Below are 17500 nucleotides of genomic sequence, written 5' to 3' on the forward strand. Positions count from 1 at the left end.
GTCTGTGTGCGTGCGTGCGTGTCTGTGTGCGTGCGTGCGTGCGTGTCTGTGTGCGTGCGTGTCTGTGTGCGTGCGTGCGTGTCTGTGTGTGTGTGTGTGCGCGCGTCTGTGTGTGTGTGCGTCTGTGCGTGTCTGTGTGTGTGTGTGCGTGCGTGCGCGTCTGTGTGTGTGCGTTTGTGTCTTTGTGTGTGCGCGTCTGTGTGTGTGTTAGCGAGCGGCTCTGGGGCTAAACGTGACTCGCATCACTCTGGAGACGTTCCTGGCCTGGAAGAAGAGGAAGAGGCAGGAGAAGATCGCTAAAGCTGAGCAGGACATGGAGAGGAAGAAGGCAGACTTTAAAGCAGGAAAAGCTCTCGGGGTGTGTTCATGTTCACACCACACTGAACCCCAGTGCTGAACACTGGCTACATTCAACACCACACCTCATTAAACTAAACACTACACTGACTCATCAATGCTCAGCTTTATATCACTGCAGTGACCTGACTCGGGCAGCAGGGGGCAGTACAGGTTAAACACTGTGTGTGAGCATTAAAGTGCAAATATTTTTAATAATCCACTTTCTTTCATAAAATCATTATTTTTTAATAACTGAATTAGAGCAAAGGAATCGAGTTGAGTTTGATTCAGTAATGGTTATGTGTTACTATGGAAACCGTTGAGACACCGTACTATAGCAGTTTGTTATTTGGGACACAGCCCGAGTGAGTCAGCAGATTTAATGCTGCTTTTTCATTAAGGCCCCGTTCACACTACAGGTAAAAGTGACCAGGTCAGACTTCTTCTTCAGGAGTGTGAACACACAAAACTGGCCCAGATCTGATTTTTTCCAATCAGATTCAGACCACTTCCATATGTGGCCCGGATCAGACCCAAATCTGATCTGTTATATAAAGTGGTTATGTGAACCAGCTCATAACGTTTGCATTGAATACACCACATTATATGTTCATCACATGATATGTTTGCTTGCACCAGATGATACGATACTTCCTCCGTAACCTCGTTAACTTTAGCGCGACGGCGTGCCGCATGTGACATCATCGTTATCGTTCGTTTGCGCATGCGGGTCAGTTCGAAACAGCAAACGGTTCACACTGGTATCTGATATAGGTCACGTTTTAAAAGGTAATGTGAACAGCCAAACAAAAACATCAGATCTGAGCAAAATATCCGAATCGAGCGTAAAGACTTGCGGTGTGAACGTGGCCTAATAATCGTCTGAATTCTCTGCTGAGGAGGAGGAGGAGGAGGAGGATGCAGAGTCTAACGTCTTCTCCTCAATGTTACCTGTACAGGTGAGCGGGCGAGAAGTATTCGAGTTCCGGCCCGAGCTGGTTGATGACGATGATGAGGAAGCCGACGACACCAAATACTCCAAAATGGATGACGAGCTCATACAGCAGGTGAGACGTATCGTTACTGTCCTGAGTTATTGTGCTCTATAACAGTGTTCGTGTAAAGTGTCCACTGTGCTCTTATTTATAGCCTGAGTAGAGCACTGAGTACAGGAAGCGATGTAGTACAGGAAGCGATGTAGTACAGGAAGTGATGTAGTACAGTAGTGATACATCAATGATGTAGTAACAGTAGTGATGTAGTAACAGTAGTGATGTAGTAACAGTAGTGATGATGTAGTGCAGGAAGTGATGTAGTACAGGATGATGTAGTACATGATGATGTAGTAGTACAGTGGTGATGTAGTAGTACACTGGTGATGTAGTAGTACAGTGGTGATGGAGTAACAGTAGTGATGTAGCACAGTAGTGATGTAGTACAGGAAGTGATGTACATGATGTAGTACAGTGGTGATGTAGTAGTACAGTGGTGGTGATGTAGTACAGTAGTGATGTAGTACATGATGTAGTACAGTAGTGATGAGGTATACATTAGTGATGTAGTACAGTAGTGGTGATGTATACAGTAGTGATGTAGTACATGATGTAGTACAGTAGTGGTGATGTAGTACAGTAGTGATGTATACAGTAGTGGTGATGTAGTACAGTAGTGATGGTGTAGTACATGATGTAGTACAGTAGTGATGAGGTATACAGTAGTGATGTAGTACATGATGTAGTACAGTAGTGATGAGGTATACAGTAGTGATGTAGTACAGTAGTGATGTAGTACATGATGTAGTACAGTAGTGATGAAGTATACAGTAGTGATGTAGTACATGATGTAGTACAGTAGTGATGATGTATACAGTAGTGATGTAGTACATGATGTAGTACAGTAGTGATGGGGTATACAGTAGTGATGTAGTACATGATGTAGTACAGTAGTGATGAGGTATACAGTAGTGATGTAGTACATGATGTAGTACAGTAGTGATGAGGTATACAGTAGTGATGTAGTACATGATGTAGTACAGTAGTGATGATGTATACAGTAGTGATGCAGCTACAGCGAGGCTCTGTGCTGATGTGAGCTAATGTCAGCTTATAAACAAGCTTCATCACCAACCAGTGAAAAGCAGATGCAGCTTCTTACCCTGCCTCCAGATAGTGATGTTACAGTGATGGTGCTGCGTGTGACGTCAGTGTTGGTCTGAAATGTCCCACTGCATGTGTTAGCTGTATGTCATGTCATGTCATGTCATGTCACTAAGTAAAGACACATCTGCTTCCTCTTATTCAGTGCTCATGTTAGATGTATGGAATCTGAAACCAGTGAAATTTAGTGTGTAGTGACTGGATGTTAACTCACAGGGAGGAGTTTTCTCACCCCAGCTCATGGACTCTCTCTCACGCGCACACACACACACAGACACACACACACAGACACACACACACACACACACACACACACACACACACACACACACACACACACACACACACACACACACACAGCTCATTCAGAGTGAAATGCAATGCATTAAACTATATGTAACACATGATGGTGATGTCACACCACTCTGTGTGTTAGCTGATGGTGTTTGTGTGTGTGTTTGTGTGGAGGAGGAGGAGGAGGAGGATGAGAATGAGCAGTGCCAGGACATCGACGTCTCCCACTTCGTCCTAAAAGAGGTGGACAACACGGGGATAACGGTGGCAGCGGCAGACCGGTTCTCCTCCCGACTTCAGCCAACCGGTGAGACTGACGGTGAGACATGAAGAAGCAAACTAACATTGTAACATGGTAACATCTGTCAGTACGCAGTTCTGCTGGGTCTCTGCAGCCTGTAAATCATTCTCTCCTAGACAGACAGACAGAGAGGGTGTCGTACAGACAGACAGACAGACAGACAGACAGAGAGAGGGTGTCGTACAGACAGACAGACAGAGAGAGGGTGTCGTACAGACAGACAGACAGACAGAGAGAGGGTGTCGTACAGACAGACAGACAGACAGAGAGAGGGTGTCGTACAGACAGACAGACAGACAGAGAGAGGGTGTCGTACAGACAGACAGACAGACAGACAGAGAGAGGGTGTCGTACAGACAGACAGACAGACAGACAGAGAGAGGGTGTCGTACAGACAGACAGACAGACAGAGAGAGGGTGTCGTACAGACAGACAGACAGAGAGAGGGTGTCGTACAGACAGACAGACAGAGAGAGGGTGTCGTACAGACAGACAGACAGAGAGAGGGTGTCGTACAGACAGACAGACAGAGAGAGGGTGTCGTACAGACAGACAGACAGAGAGAGGGTGTCGTACAGACAGACAGACAGAGAGAGGGTGTCGTACAGACAGACAGACAGAGAGAGGGTGTCGTACAGACAGACAGACAGAGAGAGGGTGTCGTACAGACAGACAGACAGAGAGAGGGTGTCGTACAGACAGACAGACAGAGAGAGGGTGTCGTACAGACAGACAGACAGAGAGAGGGTGTCGTACAGACAGACAGACAGAGAGAGGGTGTCGTACAGACAGACAGACAGACAGAGAGAGGGTGTCGTACAGACAGACAGACAGAGAGAGGGTGTCGTACAGACAGACAGACAGACAGAGAGAGGGTGTCGTACAGACAGACAGACAGACAGACAGAGAGAGGGTGTCGTACAGACAGACAGACAGACAGACAGAGAGAGGGTGTCGTACAGACAGACAGACAGACAGACAGAGAGAGGGTGTCGTACAGACAGACAGACAGACAGACAGAGAGAGGGTGTCGTACAGACAGACAGACAGAGAGAGGGTGTCGTACAGACAGACAGACAGAGAGAGGGTGTCGTACAGACAGACAGACAGACAGAGAGAGGGTGTCGTACAGACAGACAGACAGACAGAGAGAGGGTGTCGTACAGACAGACAGACAGACAGAGAGAGGGTGTCGTACAGACAGACAGACAGACAGAGAGAGGGTGTCGTACAGACAGACAGACAGACAGAGAGAGGGTGTCGTACAGACAGACAGACAGACAGAGAGAGGGTGTCGTACAGACAGACAGACAGACAGACAGAGACAGGGTGTCGTACAGACAGACAGACAGACAGACAGAGACAGGGTGTCGTACAGACAGACAGACAGACAGACAGACAGGGTGTCGTACAGACAGACAGACAGACAGACAGGGTGTCGTACAGACAGACAGACAGACAGACAGGGTGTCGGACAGACAGACAGACAGACAGACAGACAGACAGACAGGGTGTCGTACAGACAGACAGACAGACAGACAGACAGGGTGTCGTACAGACAGACAGACAGACAGGGTGTCGTACAGACAGACAGACGGCATAACAATCAGATAATGCAGTCAGTAATTGTGTGTGTGTGTGTGTGTGTGTGTGTGTGTGTGTGTGTGTGTGTGTGTGTGTGTGTGTGTGTGTGTGTGTGTAGACCACAAACTGAGTGAGGCTTCGGGCGGAGTAGAGAACGGTGAGGACCACACTCTGGAGGAGGACGGCCCCAGCACTGATGGTGATGGAGGGGGAGATGAGGAGGTGGAGGCAGAGGCGGTGCCTGTAGATGAAAATCTGTTTACGGGGGAGGATCTGGATGAACTGGAGGAGGAGCTTAACACACTCGACCTGGACGAGTAACACCCAAAGCCTCAAAGAAATTTTTTCTTTTTTTTTTTTTCTTTTGTTCTTTTTTTTTTTTTTTCTCTGCACCAATCAGATCAGCTGTATAGGAACCTGCTCAGTGGACGTGTGAGAATAAAGATGATCAGCAGGGTCATGTGATCCATTCTGTGGTCCAAACTGATTTCAGTCAGTGGTAATGGATGTAACATCAGCTGTGTGTCGCATCGTAGTCAAAGCCAACATTACTCTACGATACGTTAAGGCCAGTCGGGCTGAGGGCTGCTTCCTGACACACTCTTTGTCCAGACCCTGAACAGAATTGTGCTTCTTTTGAAACGGGACCTTGATGCCTACATAGGCAGCCTACTACTTAGTGGGATTCAGCAGGGGCGGAGCCTCGGTTCAGCCTGCTCAGCCAATCACAGCAGCCCACCTGATCATGTGACAGTGCCACGTTACACCTACTGAATACTGGTTTAATTTACACAATGTGCTAACGTTAGCCAGCTAACTGGTAGCATCTGGTGTGTAGATGAAAACAACCTGTAAAACTGACCATCACACACCAACGTCTGCAAGCAACAAACAACAGAGCAGAAAGAAGCACGGAGGTCCGGACATTAGCTGGCTAACACGCTAGCATCATGAAATTGTTAGATATCTGCTCATGTAGCCACGTTTACAACTGAACTTTTCAGTGTTAGCTGAAATGCCGTGTATTTTTTTGCTAGCATCCTGCACACTGTGCTAACGTGAGCATGCCAACTAGTTAGCTAATGCAGCGTTCTAGCTAACGTTAACTACATCGTTAAATTGTGTAAAATTTAACTACCGCTGAGGTGCATGTTGTCACATGATCAAGTTGAACCTAAGCCCTTCCCCCTGTGTGGGAATCAGCTGTTTTCTGATTTAATAAAGGTTTCACCTGCTGAGTGTGTGATCTGAAGGGTGTACAGGTGTGTGTGTGTGTGTGTGTGTGTGTGTGTGTGTGTGTGTGTGTGTGTGTGTGAGCGAGAGAGAGAGTGTGTGTGTTTTATCCTGTAAATAAAGACGATTACAGACAGATGTAACGACTTGTGTGTTTTTCACATTGTGAGTGAGATCAGTCGGTAGCCCTTTACCAGCATACATCATCTACTGCTTTGGTCTTGTCCCATTAGGGGTCCCACAGTCAATCATTTGTCTCCACCTAACTGTCCTCATCATCCTCGACTCCCACACCAGTTACCTTCATGTCCTTATTTAACACACCCATGTATCTCCTCTTTGTCCTTCCTCTTGACCTCTGACCTGCAGCTCCATCTCCGACATCCTTCTACCAATATAACATCTCCCTCCACTGTACATGTCCAAACCATCTCACTCTAGTCTCTCTGTCCTTGTCCCCAAAACAGCCGACCTGAGATGTCCCTCTGATGTTATGCCTAATCCTGTCCATCCTCGTCACTCCTAAAGAGAACCTCAACATCCTCATCTCTGCTACCTCCATCTCTGCCTCAGGTCTTTTCCTCACTGCTACAGTCTCTCATTACTGTCTTCTACACCTTTCCTTTCATTCTTACTGACATTCTTCTGTCACACACACACACACACACACACAACACCCTGACACTCTTCTGTCACACACACAGCACTCCTGACACTCTCCTGTCACACACACAACACTCCTGACACTCTCCTGTCACACACACACACACACAACACTCCTGACACTCTCCTGTCACACACACACACACAGCACTCCTGACACTCTCCTGTCACACACACACACACAGCACTCCTGACACTCTCCTGTCACACACACACACACAACACTCCTGACACTCTCCTGTCACACACACACACACAGCACTCCTGACACTCTCCTGTCACACACACACACAACACTCCTGACACTCTTCTGTCACACACACACGACACTCCTGATACTCTCCTGTCACACACACACACACAACACTCCTGACACTCTTCTGTCACACACTCCAACCTGTTCTCACCTCTTTACCTCTTTTCCCCCTGTAACCTCACTGTTCTACTTCCCTCCCTCTCCTTCATACACATGTATTCTGTCTCACTACCGCTGACTTTCATTCCTCTTCTTTCCAGAGCAGACCTCCACCTCTCCAGGTGTTCCTCCACCTGCTCTCTACTCTCACTATAGATCATAATGCCATCCACAAACATCATTGTCCTCAGAGATTCCTGTCTGACTTCATCTGTCAGTCTGTCCATCACCATAGCAAACAAGAAGGGACTCAAAGCCGATCCTTGATGTAGCCCCACCTCCACCTTTAACTCTCCTGTCTGACCTACAGCACATCTCACTGCTGTCATACTCCTCTCATACATATCCTGAACTACCCTGATGTACTTCTCCGTCACTCCTGACATCCTCATACAGTACCGTAGCTCTTCTCTCACCACCCAGTCATACGCTTTCTCTACATCCACAGAGACGCAGTGAGGCTCCTTCTGACCATCTCTGTACTTCTCCATTAACATGCTCAGAGCAAAATTCCCTCATTTGTGCTCTTTCTGGACATGAAGTCATTCTGCTGATCACAAATATCCACTCTCTTTCTGATCCCAGCTTCCACTTGCTCTTCCTCACAGCTTCATTGTGTGACTCATTAACTTTATACCTCTGTAGTTGCAACAGCACCTGCACACCACCCTTGTTCTTTAAGATCAGCACTAGAACACTTCTCCGTTCCTCAGGCATCTTCTCACTCTCTAAAGTCCTGTTGAACAATCTAGATAGAAACTCCACTGCTGTCTCTTGTAGACACTTCCACACCTCCTCCCCATTCTTTCCTTTTCATTTTCCTCCTTCCTTAACACACTCCTTCCATCTTCTCTGCACACTCAGCACCTTTCAGGCTCTATCTTTAATCACCCTTATCTGTTGTACATCCTTCCCATCTCTATCTCTCTGTCTCACTAATCTGTACAAGTTTTTCCGTCCCTCTTCACTCTGTGCTGCGATTCCTTGTATCTTGTCTACTTTTTTCGGTCTTTTCTACATCCCACTTCTTTTTAGTTAGCCTCTTCCTCTGAATGCTGTCCTGTACTTCCTCTTTCCAGATGACACACCACCCAAAGACCATTTCAGCTTCTGTCTGAATTCCTCCCAACATTCTTCCTTTTTTCAACTTCCACCACTTGGTCTTCTTTTCTATCTTTCCTCTCCTCTTCTTCCTGACCACCAGAGAAATCTTACACATCACCACCCGATGCTGGCTACATTCTCTTCTACCACCACTTTTCAGTCACTAATCTCTCTCAGATTGCCTCGTCTATAGAATGTAGTCTACCTGCGTACTCCTACCTCCACACTTATATGTAACTCCATGTTCCTCTCTCTTCTGGAGATGAGTGTTAACTACAGCCATTTCCATCTGCTTAGCAAAACCCACCACCATCTGTCCTTCTAGGTTCCTTTCCTTAACACCAAACCTGCCCATCACCTCCTTATTCCCTCTGTTCCCCTCACCAATATGCCCGTTGAAGTCTGCTCCAATCACTTCTCTTTCCCATCTGGAATAATCTCCATCACCTCACTCACCAACTCACTCCAGAATCTCTCCTTCTCTTCTAACTCAGCCTAATTGTAGAGAACAACCACTGACACATTCAACATCACCCCTTTAATTTCTAACTACAAACTGATGACAATCTGTTTGACTGATGACTACAATCTGACGCTCTTTAAGCTCTAAAACATTCCTCACACACTCATCCTTCAGGATCACTCCTACCCCATTTCTCTTCCTATCCACACCAGCACTGCTCGACTGGTCCCACCATCTCTCAGGGTAAGAGGCAAGTATACTACAAGACTCTTCTCTGTTCTGGCACCAAGGTGGTGGATCCACCTGTCTGATCCGAGATGGCGGCATGGCAGTAGCACGCAGCAGACACTCCGGATTCAATATGGTGCTATTTAAGTTTGTTACGTTTTTATTTACGTTTTTTTAGCTCGACTATTACCAGTACATGGACACCAGAGACAGCGGTGTTCATGTATACAACCGTCAGAAGCTGATAAAATACAGAAATAGTGCAACCACAAACTCACCTCATTTCGTGTCGACAGAAATGTAGCTCTGTGCGGTAAGACTGGTGGTGTGTGTGTTTACATCAACACAATGGTGTAAGAACTCTGTGCTTGTTTCTACTTACTGCTCATCACAAGTGGAGTTTGTGACTGTTAGATGCAGGCCATTTTATTTACCACGGGAATTCACCACGGTTTTCAATGTCGGAGTGTACATTCCCCCAGAGCTAATGTAAAGAGCGCTAATGCTAAAGAGGCCCTATGTGAGTACGACTTGAGACCGAAGCGTTCGGGCCTCACGACCAGACTGTGTAACAGTTTCTTTCCACAAGCTATCAGACTCCTTAATAACTGGACTAAACTGTATTGAGCACAAAACACACACACACACACACACACAACTGTATGGACTGCACAGACCTACACTAAACACACACACATCCAATATACATCCACCAACCTGTTTACATGCTGTTTTGCACACTTTTTTGCACTTTACTCATGCTGTCTTATATTTCAGTCAATTGCTGTTTTGCACAATACTTTACGATATCTCAGGGACCTGCTGCTATAATACTGATGTGTTCATTCCTGTATTTCTGCACACAAACATACAGTTCTTACAGTATTTACACTGGTGCTGTTTCTGTTTATTGTCTTTTGTGTGATGCCTTGTATTTTTTGTCTGCACTGTCTTTTGTCCTGCACTGTTTTGTCTGTCCTGTCCTGCACTGTGTACACCAGGTTACACAGATACACTTTATGTAGTTAGGACTAACTTACTAAGTCCTTATAGCTCTGTCCTTGTTTTATGTAACACCCTGATCCTGGAGTCTCATGTGTACTGTAACAGCTAGATATGGTGTAATGACAATAAAAGCTTCTTGACTTGACTTGACTTGACTTGACTTGACTTGGAATGAACTTCCCCTAGAGGTCCGGACAGCTGAATCACTGGCTATTTTCAAACGATGGTTGAAGACCTACTTATTCATGAAACACCTCAACTAGCACTTCCTTCTCTGTTTGTTACATGTATGTTTATAAAAAAACAAAAAAAATGACTAGACACATTTTAATGAGATAATGATCCGTGTCTATCTGTGAAAGTGTGATCTGTCATCTGAGTAGATCCTTTTATGTTGTGATTAACACTGAATCACTGCAGCTGGAACAGAAATTCATCTCCAGTGTTGGTTCTCGTACGTCTCCCACTCACACGTCTGTCTGTACAACCTCACTGGGAATCAGGAAAGTTAAAGACGTTTACTGCATTCCTTACTGTCTCAGTGTCATGTGACCATCTGCTTCTGGAACACTTGGCATTCCCCTGACTGCAGACGCTCCACATGAGGAGGTGTGTTAGAGATATATTGTATAAGATGTACCGTGGTGTTGTGACTCCATGTTGGAGGAGGTGAGACAAAGTAAACTGTTGAAATAGCAGCAGTTAAAACAGGTAAGACACGTGCACATCTTTACCACTAGAGGGCACTTAATTTTATCTAAAACAAAACGGGAAGAATACACACACACACACACACACACACACACACACACACACACACACACACACACACCGTTATATCATCACATCAGTTTTGTTTTTATTTAGACTGATTTCATAGCTTCTATAAAAAGTTATAACCTGTATTCACAAGTTAGATTAACAACTGACAGACAGTTCTCTCTCTCTCTCTCTCTCTCTCTCTCTCTCTCTCTCTCTCTCTCTCTCTCTCTCTCTCTCTCTCTCTCTCATTTTCTCTTTGTATTTCTCTGAAATGTGTCATCCGTGAGTCAAGCCATGTTTACCCAGAATGCCAGTGTGCTGAACTGTGGATTTTCCCGTCATCAGGAAAACAGTGATTAGTGAACCACACGCTGCCTCACATGGTGCAGAACACACACACACACACACACACACACACACACACACACACACACACACACACACACACACACACACACAGAGAGAGAGAGAGAGAGAGAGAGAGAGAGAGGGGGGGAATGAGCGGGCAGGGCCGGAACGCGGGAAAGTGGCGGTGACATGCAGAGAAGGAGGAGGGCGAGACCACGACAGCGATACAGACCGAGACACGACACGACACGACCCGACACTAGACCACGACCACGAGACCGACAACGAGACACGACACGATACACGACACGAGACACACAGGACACGAGCCAGACACGCGACACGATCACGAGACCCGACACTACAGACAGAGACACGACACGAACAGTAGGACACGACACGAGTACACGACACGAGACACTGACACGGACACACGACACGACACCACGACACGATACACTGACCACGACACGAGACAATACACTATACACACACGACATGACACGACACGAGACACTACACGAGACACGACACGAGACACACGACACGACACGAGACACGACACGACACGACACGAGACACACACGACACGACACACGACACGAGACACGACACGAGACACACGACACGACACGAGACACGACACGAGACACGACACGACGAACACGACACGACACACGACACGACACGAGACACGACACGAGACACGACACGAGACACGACACGAGACACGACACGACACGACACGAGACACGACACGAGACCACGACACACGACACGAGACACGACACGAGACACGACACGACACGAGACACGAGACACGACACGAGACACGACACGAGACACGACACGAGACACGACACGACACGAGACACGACACGAGACACGACACAGACACACGACACGACACGACACACGACACGAGACACACGACACGACACAGACACGACACACGACACGACACGAGACACGACACGACACGAGACACGACACGAGACACGAGACACGACACGAGACACGACACGAGACACGACACGACACGAGACACGACACGAGACACGACACGAGACACGACACGAGACACACGACACGAGACACGACACGACACGACACGAGACACGACACACGACACGAGACACGACACGAGACACGACACGAGACACGACACGAGACACGACACAGACACGACACGAGACACGACACGAGACACGACACGAGACACGACACGACACACGACACGAGACACGACACGACACGAGACACGACACGAGACACGACACGAGACACACGACACGAGACACGACACAGACACGAGACACGACACGAGACACGACACGAGACACGACACGACACGACACGAGACACGACACGAGACACGACACGACACGAGACACGACACAGACACGACACAGACACGACACACACGACACGACACGAGACACGACACGAGACACGACACGACACGACAACGAGACACGAAACGACACGGACACTAGGCCAGAGCACGGACACGACACGAGGACACGACACGACACGAGACCCGACACGACACTACCACGAGCCACGACACGACACGAGACACGACACGACACGAGACCCGGACACTAGACACTCCACGCGCCGACACGACAAACGACACGAGACACGACACGAGACCCGGACACGAGACACGACCCACGAGCCCCTACCAGAGACACGGACACGAGACCCCGACACAGACACGACACGACACGAGACACTACCACGATACGACACGACACACGACGCACGAGGACACGACACTAGACACGAACACGACAACTATACACGTACACGAATGACCCGCCCCTACACTTTTGATGACCACGACTACGACTACACTATACTACACTACACACTACACTATACACTACACTATACACTACACTACACTATACACTACACTATACACTACACTACACTATACACTACACTATACACTACACTATACCCTACACTACACTATACTCTATACTATACACTACACTATACCCTACACTACACTATACCCTACACTATACACTACACTATACACTACACCACACTATAGCTTACACTGGGCATCACCAAATGGCAGAATGCGGTCTGGATCCGGACCGAGTGACGGGTCTGCTCGGACCCGTTAAAATTCTAATATTATCATATTAAGCATCTCCTTATTATAATCTAATATTATAAGATTATATAAGCTATTTGATATTAATAAAACGATAAATACGACAGGAGCGTCATCAAAAGCCAAGCCAAAAACAGATTGTTTCTGTTCCATACTCCAGAGCAAAAGGTGGCAGTAATGCACCTAATTACGCTGGCAGGACATTTACATGCCCATTTCTCTCAGTAGGAATGTAAGATGGATGGGATTTTCTTTATTCAGTAAATTCTGCCCTGTTCTATTTTACCTGAAATGTCCTTTTGCCTAAGGTTCCTGTGTTATTAATGTAGTTAATGTTTAAAAAAGCAGCAGCTCAAAAGTCTTCTGTTTCATTTTGTTTCAACACTTTTATTTTATTCAGAAGATTCTGAATGTTTGACATGAAATCTAGGCCCTAAGTTCAGGCTGCACAAAGCTGTGTTTGTACTTTATTTATTTTATTCAGAAGAAATTCAGTGTGTTGTCTGTTACTTGACATGTAGTAAAGACGACTACAGGATTGTTTTACATTCGAGTGCCAGACAAGTTCAGCCTGAAAACACTTGGAATTTAACACTAAATTATATAGAAATGTGTGTGTTATTTATTTTATTAACATGAGGGTACACTATTTTAAGTGACAATATAAGATTCGGACATTTGCTGGGAGGACATTTTAGTAACTGGACCTCTTTGAATTTTAATTGAATACCCCTGGTCTACACTATACCCTACACCATACCCTATATAGTGAACTATAACGTGGCATGAACTGCAGTGTTTCAAGGATACAGAGAGGCAAGGGGGAGTTAAGAGGTAAAGTGTGTGTGTGTGTGTGTGTGTGTGTGTGTGTGTGTGTGTGTGTGTGTGTGTGTGTGTGTGTGTGTCAGTCTCAGCATAGCATACACACCCCTCCTAAATCCTGATGTACAAATACTTTGTTTGAATCAGCCCACAGTCTGATCTCCCAGCTGGATTAGTCCTGATGTCAGACCGTCTGTGCCAGAGGAGGATCAACACTCAACACCCAACACACTCCACACAGTGTATTAATAGATACTGTTCATTTATCACTTCCTGTCCATTGCACAAGGATACAGACTCAATGACAAGTTAAAACTTATCTCCTACTTTTCCCCTTGACCGAGAACAAGAAGGATTGTGGAAGTTCTCTTTAAACTCAGTTTATCTGGTGTTAATGCAGTATTTTCTTTATTTCTGTGAGACGTTAGTGTTAGCATTGATGTGTTGATTGTGTTCAGTGATATCTTGTACTGATCAATCCTTATTATCCATCAGTGTTAATGTCATTATGATGAACACTCCATGTTCAGTGTCAGTGATAATGTCATGTTGATGAACACTCCATGTTACAGTAGGTGTTAATGTCATGTTGATGAACACTCCATCTTAAGTGTCAGTGTTAATGTCATTATGATGATGAACACTCCATGTTAAGTGTCAGTGATAATGTCATTATGATGATGAACACTCCATGTTAAGTGTCAGTGATAATGTCATGGTGATGATGAACACTCCATGTTAAGTATCAGTCTTAATGTCATGGTGATTAACACTCCATATTACAGTAGGTGTTAATGTCATGATGATGAACACTCCATGTTACAGTAGGTGTTAATGTCATGATGATGAACACTCCATGTTACAGTAGGTGTTAATGTCATGATGATGAACACTCCATGTTACAGTAGGTGTTAATGTCATGATGATGAACACTCCATGTTACAGTAGGTGTTAATGTCATGATGATGATGAACACTCCATGTTACAGTAGGTGTTAATGTCATGATGATGATGAACACTCCATGTTACAGTAGGTGTTAATGTCATGGTGATGAACACTCCATGTTACAGTAGGTGTTAATGTCATGGTGATGAACACTCCATGTTACAGTAGGTGTTAATGTCATGATGATGATGAACACTCCATGTTACAGTAGGTGTTAATGTCATGATGATGATGAATGTTAATTACAGTGTTTATTATAATCTCATCAGAATTAAAACTCAAACTCATTCAAATAAACCTCAGGACGTGAAATAAATAAATAGTGAAATAATTTCCTGTTTCTGCGTCATCGCGTCACTTCCTGTCGGGTTTCTCTCCCGACTTCTCACTCGGACGTCAACAGCGTCGGAGCGGCGCTTCGTCCTGCTGAACAACTTCACTTTAGAGCGTTATAAAGCTTTACTGCGTCCAGGAGAGGAGTTATAACCGCTTTACTTCACCACAGGAGCAGCTCATAATGCGATAGGACTTTAACACACACGTTGGTTAGAGATTAACGACGAACAACATCGATGTGTGTGTTTACTGACTTATAGAGAGAGAGAGAGAGAGAGAGAGAGAGAACACAGGAGGATAGAGAGAGAGAGAGAGAGAGAGAGAGAGAGAGAGAACACAGGAGGATAGAGAGAGAGAGAGAGAGAGAGAGTGAGAGAACACAGGAGGATAGAGAGAGAGAGAGAGAGAGAGAGAGAGAGAGAGAGAGAGAGAGAGAGAGAGAGAACACAGGAGGATAGAGAGAGAGAGAGAGAGAGAGACAGACAGAGACACAGACAGACAGACAGACAGAGACACAGACAGACAGACAGACAGAGACACAGACAGACAGACAGCTGCGATGGAGAAAGCTCTGCATTATTATTTGTGTATCATTGTCACTCTTGTGTCCGTTTGTCCTGTGTCTCTCTTTAACCTGGACACTGACAACCCGTCGGTATTTTCTGGACCCCAGGGCAGTTATTTTGGCTTCTCTGTGGATTTCTTCAGTCCAGCTGATAAACTGTGAGTATTTATATTAATTACACACTTTCTACGTGTTATGTCTCATTATACACACCAGGTCACGTGACTACATCACTTTAATATTCACAGTGTCTACAAAACTAAAGAATCTTGTTGTACTGCTGTTTATTACTGTTTATTATGTCGGTGCTGTTATTAATGCTCTGATATGTCATTCATTTATTTAGTGATAATTAAATTCATTATTATAAATGGTTTAATCTTCTTGGAAGAAATCAGTTATTTTTATTTTAACAAAACTGAAGTTTAAAGTTTCCAAATAAACTTTATTTCATCCTAATGTACAGGAGGTGATTGTCCTGTCTTCCTCGGTGATGGTGCAGCTGTACGTCTAGTTTAAGATGGGAAAATATTAAACATTGTAAAATCTCAGAATATTTTTAATAAATTATTGGTGTAGCTTTAGTATGATCCTCAGCGTGATCTTTAGTATGATCCTCAGCGTGATCCTTAGTGTGATCCTCAGCGTGATCTTTAGTGTGATCCTCAGCATGATCTTTAGTGTGATCCTCAGCGTGATCTTTAGTGTGATCCTCAGCGTGATCTTTAGTGTGATCCTCAGCGTGATCTTTAGTGTGATCCTCAGCATGATCCTCAGCATGATCCTCAGCGTGATCTTTAGTGTGATCCTCAGCATGATCCTCAGTGTGATCCTTAGTGTAATCTTTAGTGTGATCTTTAGTGTGATCCTCAGCGTGATCTTTAGTGTGATCCTTAGTGTGATCCTTAGTGTGATCCTCAGCATGATCCTCAGCATGATCCTCAGCTTGATCCTCAGCTTGATCCTTAGTGTGATCCTTAGTGTGATCCTTAGTGTGATCTTTAGCGTGATGCTTAGCTTGATCCTCAGTGTGATCTACAGCGTGATCCTCAGTGTGATCTTTAGTGTGATCTTTAGTGTGATCTTTAGTGTGATCTTTAGCATTATCCTCGGCGTTATCTTTAGTGTGATCCTCAGCGTGATCCTCAGTGTGATCCTCAGTGTGATCTTTAGTGTGATCTTTAGTGTGATCTTTAGTGTGATCATTAGTGTGATCCTCAGCATGATCCTTAGTGTGATCTTTAGTGTACAGTGTGATCTACAGTATGATCCTCAGTGTGATCCTCAGTGTGATCTTGTGTGATCTACAGTGTGATCCTCAGTGTGATCTTTAGTGTGATCTACAGTGTGATCCTCAGCATGATCCTTAGTGTGATCTTTAGTGTACAGTGTGATCTACAGTGTGATCTACAGTGTGATCTACAGTGTGATCTACAGTGTGATCTACAGTGTGATCTACAGTGTGATCCTTGGTGTGATCCTTAGTGTGATCCTTAGTGTGATCTATAGTGTGATCTACAGTGTGATCTACAGTGTGATCCTCAGTGTGATCCTTGGTGTGACCCTTGGTGTGATCCTTAGTGTGATCCTTAGTGTGATCTACAGTGTGATCTACAGTGTGATCATCAGCTTTGATCACCTATATTAACTGTTAAAATGTTATCTTAAAATGTAAACTTAATTTAAGTTTGTAAAGCTGAACACCTTCTGATGAACTTTACAGTCATTATATGTAATTATTAAGCTTTGAGAAAGCCCTAAAGGCCTCAGTGTCTGTGCTGCTCTCTCCCTCAGGCAGAACA

At 45.3% G+C, this 17500-nt stretch overlaps 2 protein-coding genes across 6 annotated transcripts in view; both read left to right on the forward strand.

Annotated features, from left to right (window-relative positions):
- Positions 1–6045, forward strand: part of zc3h15 (zinc finger CCCH-type containing 15) — a 15631-nt gene extending 9586 nt beyond the window's left edge. The window contains exons 7-10 of one of the 5 annotated variants that reach the window (XM_027148072.2): positions 212–358; positions 1299–1406; positions 2961–3096; positions 4793–6045. In XM_027148072.2, coding sequence (XP_027003873.1) covers positions 212–358; positions 1299–1406; positions 2961–3096; positions 4793–4995 — 594 coding nt within the window. In that variant the 3' untranslated portion in view covers positions 4996–6045. Of the gene's footprint in view, positions 1–211; positions 359–1298; positions 1407–2960; positions 3109–4792 lie in introns of all 5 variants that reach the window. The other 4 variants (XM_027148073.2, XM_027148069.2, XM_027148071.2 and 1 more) reach the window with 4 other exon arrangements.
- Positions 6046–15563: 9518 nt separating this feature from the next.
- itgav (integrin, alpha V) overlaps positions 15564–17500 on the forward strand; it is a 23191-nt gene continuing 21254 nt past the window's right edge. Inside the window, exons 1-2 of the mRNA XM_047814466.1 lie at positions 15564–15856; positions 17493–17500. The exon at positions 17493–17500 is cut by the window's right edge and continues 123 nt beyond it. Coding sequence (XP_047670422.1) covers positions 15693–15856; positions 17493–17500 — 172 coding nt within the window. The 5' untranslated portion in view covers positions 15564–15692. The remainder of the gene's footprint in view (positions 15857–17492) is intronic.

Source organism: Tachysurus fulvidraco, chromosome 6, assembly GCF_022655615.1.
Source record: "Tachysurus fulvidraco isolate hzauxx_2018 chromosome 6, HZAU_PFXX_2.0, whole genome shotgun sequence".
Classification (NCBI taxonomy): Eukaryota; Metazoa; Chordata; class Actinopteri; order Siluriformes; family Bagridae; genus Tachysurus; species Tachysurus fulvidraco.